The 7,058-nt window shown below is 44.5% G+C and overlaps 1 protein-coding gene across 1 annotated transcript; it reads left to right on the forward strand.

Moving 5' to 3' along the window:
- Window positions 1-2,929: 2,929 nt before the first annotated feature.
- On the forward strand, window positions 2,930-5,505 carry irf2bp2a (interferon regulatory factor 2 binding protein 2a). The gene is made up of 2 exons (XM_079249088.1): window positions 2,930-4,022; window positions 4,399-5,505. The coding sequence occupies exons 1-2, from the start codon at window positions 3,191-3,193 to the stop codon at window positions 5,106-5,108; spliced, it is 1,542 nt and encodes a 513-aa protein (XP_079105214.1). The 5' UTR covers window positions 2,930-3,190; the 3' UTR covers window positions 5,109-5,505.
- Window positions 5,506-7,058: the final 1,553 nt, after the last annotated feature.

Genomic DNA, 7,058 nt, shown 5'->3' on the forward strand with positions numbered 1-7,058 from the left:
TTGTGTTTTTTATTTGTTTTTTTTTTTTTGGTATGCTGCATATCATTTCTCTGCTGTCAGCTTGTAAGAAATAATAAAAATAAATATTTCAGTGATAAACAGGAAGCAGCTAACGAGGCAGAAGACTGCTCATTAAGTTTCAGAGCAGCCCAAATTTAAATCAGTGCTCTAATTGTTGCTGTGCAAAAGTGCAGCTAAAAATAGCACCGTAAACAGGATATATAAGGTAGTTGGGGTACTGAGATAATCTCCATGGTTACCTCTCTCATACAGGAGCTGTGTAAAGCAGCCACATTAATCCTTCACATTTATTCTCCATATATTTTCTAGCCTTTGCCAATCTTTGTAGCCATTGATCTCAGAGGTAGGTCACCATAACAACTGGTCAACTTCAACAATATGTCCCTATTCTGTCCTGTTATAACCTCCCTTTGTGTCAGTCCAAATTATAACAGTTTAGTCTGATGCTATCCTCGCCAGCTGCTCTGAAAGAGGTTATATAACATAAATGTTGGTGGGGAGAAAAAGAGCAGATGCAGAAAACATCCAGAGTCGTGCTCAGCTTAAGCAGAAAAACTTCACACAGAATTTATAATGATTCGCTTTCATGAATAAAATATGTCTGATATAAAATTTAATAGTCTCAGAAAACGATAAAACAAAAATAACATCATCTCATCAGGCAGGCAACACTGTCACATGCTGGGTATTCCCCTGGCCATCACCTACCTCACGGCCTTTATTTAGCTACTACTTGTCTCAGCCTACATTAAAAAAAAAAAAGTTCAAAACTGAATTATACAGCAACTCCATCTGTTTTACTGGCTAGACTCAAATGAGATGGCCACTGGCCGGGTCACACTGCACTGATTTTACTGTATACATGGTTCATATTGCCAATCAGAGCCATCTGTGCATGTCTGGCTTCCTCTCAGACCTTTGCTGCTCCTGTTCGGCACAACTCTCCCTGTGCTTTGCAGCCAATGCAGCACTTCTTTTTTTTTTTCTAAATCAAGTGAATTTTCCCTATAATATATGAAGGTAATTTAGGATTTAAATGAATCACAGCATGCATCTTAGCTGTTCGGTCCTGCAGCTATTAGCTTACACAAACATCGGCCGAGTGGAAAGCAAAGGATCAAAGCATTAGGCAACTGTTTCCCACCGACCTCAAGGAAAGAATTTGTTTATTTTGTCCTTCACAACAGTCATTTCCCAACTGTGCCATAAAGCCCAACAACACTTCCTTGTGTTGTTCCCCCAACAAGGACCACAATTTGAGAGAAAGCTGTGATGGGAAACTGCTCTCATACAGTCAAGGTAACACCAAGAGGTATTAAAAATATAAATACTGAACACTAAAAAAAAAAAAAAGTAATATGTGTGTGGTGGCGGCAGATCAGCAGCATTAGTGGCTTATTTTGTTTATGGAAAGCCTTTAAAGAGGAGCCTCATGTCACTGTGCATGGTCATGGCCGCAGGCAGGGAGCCAAATGGCCTCATGTTCTGTAGATAGGTGAGGCGGATGAGGGTACGTGACTAAACATCTTGCTTCCTCTTTCCAACGTCACATGGACTTGCACAAACATATCCTGCTTTGTGTCTGCAGGTTTCAGACGCATTGCCTCACCCAAAGCCTGAGGCTAAGCTGCAATGAGTTGGAATGAGCCCAGATGAGAGGGAGGAATCTGAACTGCTGGGACACTCCTCCACTTCAAACCTTACACTTTTACTTCAGGGGATTTTGGCTGGGGTTTTGGTTTATAGCTTGTTTCTTGTAACATTTTTTTCCCTCCTATGTATTACACAAAACTAAACTGTGTAGTCATTAATCTTAATAAACCATTTTAGAATATTATATTCAGAGATGTTTTTGATGGCTAAAACTAAACTCGCTCATTCATTGGTAATTTGGACAAGTGACTGTAAATATGTGGGCAGAGTATATTCATGCTGTAACCCTCAATCCATTCAAGTTTACAACACACAGGCTGGAAATCCCCAGCTCATGACAGAGCTTCCTACTGACTAATGGAGGCGCTTTTTCTCCTTTTATATCAACACGCCAGGAAAATATTAATAAAAAGCCAGAAGGCTACTTTCTGCATTTACAAAAATAAATAAATAAATACAAAACAAATCAATAAAAATATAACAGTGAAAGGGGAAAACGAAGGCTTGTTTAATTCCTCTAATTGGAAAATATGTCGTGTAGCTACATGTTGCCAGTGTGCGACTGAAAGGAGAGAGAGAGCGAGAGAATGAGAAAACTATTATGTTGATGCACACATTTTTACCATTGGATTACAGTAGCCTGGTTGTTTTTCTTTTTTTTCTAAGGGTCGACCCACCTCATTCATTGCACAGCAGTAGTAGTAACAGCTCGTTGCGTCGTGGCGCTGTGTATTGAGAAAAACAAGTCGCAGCGTTTTTCAGCCTCAAACAGATAAAGCTCTGAATTTAGGGCAAAGCAGCAGCCAGCTGGAGCCACCTTTTTATTGTGTTTTTTTCTTCTTATTCGGCTAAGCTACAACCATGCACACACATGTATTCTCACATTAAAAATCTTCAGGTTGCGCGCAGGCTGGTGTCGGCGGACCGGAGTGATATTTTTTTTACAGGTTTGACAACAACACGAGCTTGTGTTGGGTTATTCCCTTCAGTCGGGGGCAACGAGGCTGAACTAGGTGCAGTTTTTTTTTTTTTTGGCAGCGACTCAACTGATTGAATTAAAAATAAAAAATAAAAAATAGGGGGGGGGGGGGGGGGGGGGAGGTTGACTGGCAGAGGCTGCAGTAAGTGGGGGAGAGGTGATTTGGAGGGGGTGGTGGTGGGGTCTGTCGAAGAAATCAAGTCAATAGAAACTGAAGTGGAAGCAGGCGTTTAGAGCTCCGTGGTGACGTCACTGCTCCACATTGAGCCAGTAGTAGAGAGTCAGCAGCGATAGAGAGAGGAGCGCCGTAGTAAAGTACACACCGACATGAGCGTCTCCCTCTGAAACTTCAGCCTTGTTGCTCGAAAAGTCGGGAAGAGGAGCGCTTTTACGGGCTTTTCTCTTTTTTTTTTTGACCAACGGAACTTGCCCTTTACTTGCTTTTACGGGAGCTTAGGGGAAAAGCAGGAGAAACAAACAAAAAAAAAAAAGACACATTTTGGGGTTTGTTTTTCGGAGGGGTAGACGACGAGCGCTATGTCGTCCGCGGCGGTTGCTGCTTCTTCCAGGAGGCAGTCGTGTTATTTATGCGACCTGCCTCGTATGCCTTGGGCCATGATCTGGGATTTTACCGAGCCCGTCTGCAGGGGATGTGTCAACTACGAAGGAGCAGACCGCATTGAGTTTGTCATCGAGACAGCCCGGCAGCTCAAGAGGGCTCATGGGTTTCAGGAGGGCAGGTCTCCCGGGCCGGGAAAGTCGCAGCTATCCGGGAAGGACATCCAGGCGATCAACCACGCTGCGGCGGGAGACCCCAGCTCACGGCCCCCGCAGCCCCTGGATCGCTACCCGCTCTCATCTGACCGACCGCCCAGGCTGGGTCCAGAGTACCAGTCAGGCAGACAGGCAAACGGCATTCCGGTCCCTAATGGATTTCCTAAGCCCGACGAGCCTCCAGAGCTGAACCGCCAGAGCCCCAACCCTCGCAGGAATAGCACGGTCCCCCCGAATCTAGTGCCTTTGGTTAACGGGAGCATGCCCTCGGTGCACGCCGTCAACGGCAGACCGGGCCAGATGGGGCTTCCCGCACTGGCGGCTGGTAATCCCGCCGACCTGGGCAAGAGACCCGCCTCGGTCTCCAGCACCGAGCACGACAGAGAGCTGAAGGAGAAGAACAGACCGGACAGTCTCACACCGGAGATTTCAGAGAGCCTGAAAAACAGGGCAGAGCAGGACTGGGGCGGTAAGGGCAAAACGGTGAGGGACCTCATGGCTCTGCACACCTTCGACAGCAGGTTCAAGAAGGACCATGGGGCCATGCAACAAAGGGTTATGGGCTATGAGACCAGCGCGTCGGCATCCAAGTCAGGTAAGCGTTTCTAAGCTGCGAAGACAAAAACATTTTGTTTACATGGTGTTTCCCCCCCCCTCCTTTACTCATTAGCGATCAATTTAAATGATTTATTGTCTTAATTTTTCATTTTGCATCTATCTATCTATCTATCTATCTATCTATCTATCTATCTATCTATCTATCTATCTATCTATCTATATATATATATATATATATATATATATATATATATATAAATGTGGATGTATAGCATGTGTGCAGTTTGCTATTGTTTTGTTGCCTCTGGTGTAGCAGGGGAGAGAAAAATGCACATCCCCCTTCCAATGAAATTGTTGATCCCTCTATGAGCTGTGCAACTCAACTGTTTTCTTTAACCCTTTCCTGCCTCCAGGAAAACATCCCCGCATGAAGAGAAAAGCATCACCTGAACCAGACGGAGAGGGCACAGCTGCCAAGCTGAATGGGGAAGGACAACAGTGGTTACCACCACCCACTGAAGGACTGAAAATGCCCCCAGTTCCCCCACCAAGCTTTGCCTCTCCCCCCTCCACAATATCCCCCCACCCCCGCACCACTCCACCTGAGGCAGCCCAGAACGGCCAGTCCCCCATGGCAGCACTCATCATGGCAGCAGACAATGCAGGTGGGAACAGCTCTCCCAAGGACGGCAACCAAGTCCACTCCACCACCCGCAGGAACAGCAGCAGTCCCCTGTCCCCGTCCTCCATGAATCCAAGGAGGCTGGCACAAAGAGAGGCATCTGGTGCAGGTACCCCCCATGTGCCAGGCATGGACCAAGTGCACCCCCAAAGCATTCCGGACTCCTCAGTACCTGGCAGCATACCTTTGTGCTGCACGCTGTGCCATGAGCGTTTGGAGGACACACACTTTGTTCAGTGCCCGTCTGTTCCCTCTCATAAGTTCTGCTTCCCATGCTCGAGGGAAAGCATAAAGCAGCAAGGTGCCACGGGTGAAGTGTACTGTCCAAGTGGAGAGAAATGTCCCTTGGTTGGATCGAACGTACCGTGGGCTTTCATGCAAGGAGAAATCGCCACCATCCTTGCAGGAGATGTCAAAGTAAAAAAGGAGAGGGACCCTTGATTTTGTCTGAACACTTCTTCTTCGGGGAGGGGAGGCAAAAATATGAATATAAATATATAAATATCACATACATACCATTCAAACAAACTAACGGACATGTACATATTGGACCCAAGGGAAGAGTATACTTCGTAAACATGGTTGTATAATTTTTGATTTTTGAATACATTGTGTTTCTATATTTTTGAAGATAAAGGTATGTACTCATCATAATGAACTACGTTCCTCTTTGTTGATGTTTAACAAATTCTTGATGTACTTCTAGGTCTGGTGGCAGTTCCTGTTTAACGTAGAATGTGACTAATGCTACTCTACGAGCACTTGGCAAAACTAAAAATGCTTTTAGCTGTACTTGTATGCACTTGTTTAAAATTGCCAAATACAATTTCTGATCTTGTATGAACTTATTGTCTGAGCTTGCTTCATTTGGGTGACTCGTATTACACAGGGCTGTGGACAGATGACGAGATAGGGCTCTCGGCTCTGACACGCAGGCTTGTTGTGACGGCTCAGGAGGCTGGATTTACGCTGCACAACATAAGTAGGCTACTGTTTTAAGCTGCAAGACGGCAGCTTCTCTGAACACATGCCTTTTCATGATTCACGGTAAAACCGTGGCTGGGTCAAAAAAACAAGACACATTGTTCTGACGTTGCTCCAGTTTGTGCATCACTGTAACGAACTGCAGAGAACAGAAACAGGTGCCAAGTCATGTTCAGTCAGCTGGAATCTGTTGAGTCAGTCATGAGAAAGTGCATGAATGTCAGCATGGTTGTATAGCTGTGTTGACCACAAATTTGGACTTGAACAAATCAGCCATTCAGAGTAAGAATCTTAGCTTTTTCAAAGCTGCTGTAATATATTTCCAAGCATACGTGCAAGGTGTTTTTGGCTTCATAAAGGTGTTTATCACAGACAACGCTAACATATTTGAATTACTTGTGATTTAAATTGCAAATATTAAATAAAATCTGCAACTATAAGGCATAGTCTAGGGGGCTTCCGCACTTTAGCAACACACCATTGGATTTATTTAGTCCATTGTGCAACTCTGACGTACACTGTCACTGATACAATAACATACTGCCAAACGCTAAGAACAGATTTCTGCCTCAGTATGCAGTGTGTGCCTTTCAGAGTGAACAATACTGCTGTTGCTGCCTTACATGCCAACCATGCTCTGTATCTCTTCAAATGCAAATTTAACTCGCAGATTCACGGCAGCACGGCCAATAAAAGTGGCAGTTCTGCGTCTGTAATGACGAGCAAGCAGCCAGACTCATCTCTGCGAGCAGCCAGAGGCTTTACGGGGCCGTTAGGTGACAAACTGCAGTTACTGTGTCTGCAAAACAGAGGCAATCTTTAGGCTGTTTTTGCACTCTGAGACAAAGAGCTCTCGCTGCTGTGTAGCTGACGTTGCACCAAACGGACCATGACATGGAGGATGATATCTAGCAGAGAGGAGGACTTTGTGAAATAGGCTGTTGCGTGATTATTTGAGACATAATCTACTTCTTGTTTATGTTTAAGTCAAGCAGCAAGGTTTGTTTTTTTTTTCCCCCTCCTTTAATTCATGTTCCATAAACAACTCTTAATTTGTTGCTTAAATGCCACAACACCCCTTCCCTCCCCACCCCCCATTTATTAGGTGTGGATTTATTGACCTCACTGCACTGACGTCCATGTCTTAAATGTTTTGTTTGGTTTTATTTGAAAGCAAGACACCTTTATTTGAAGACACCTTTTATGAGCTGCATGGCAACCTGACTAAATGTCTGATTCATGATATTGTGTGAAAACATAGCCTTTGCACCCCGTTGTTTAGCCAACTTAGGAGGTGAGGGTTAAAGAAAAGGGGTGGAAAAAACTAGCTCAAACATTTAGATCAATAACTGATTTTACACTGGTTTAAAGATAACTTTCCTGAAACCAAAAAAAAAAAGAAAAAGC

Source organism: Telmatherina bonti (assembly GCF_933228915.1).
Source record: "Telmatherina bonti genome assembly, chromosome: 11".
Lineage (NCBI taxonomy): Eukaryota > Metazoa > Chordata > Actinopteri > Atheriniformes > Telmatherinidae > Telmatherina > Telmatherina bonti.

Coding starts and splice junctions, on each gene's coding strand:
- irf2bp2a (XM_079249088.1), top strand. CDS start 3,191: ATGTCGTCCGCGGCGGTTGCTGCTTCTTCCAGGAGGCAGTCGTGTTAT. Junction 4,023..4,398: donor CGCGTCGGCATCCAAGTCAG/GTAAGCGTTTCT, acceptor TCCTGCCTCCAG/GAAAACATCCCCGCATGAAG.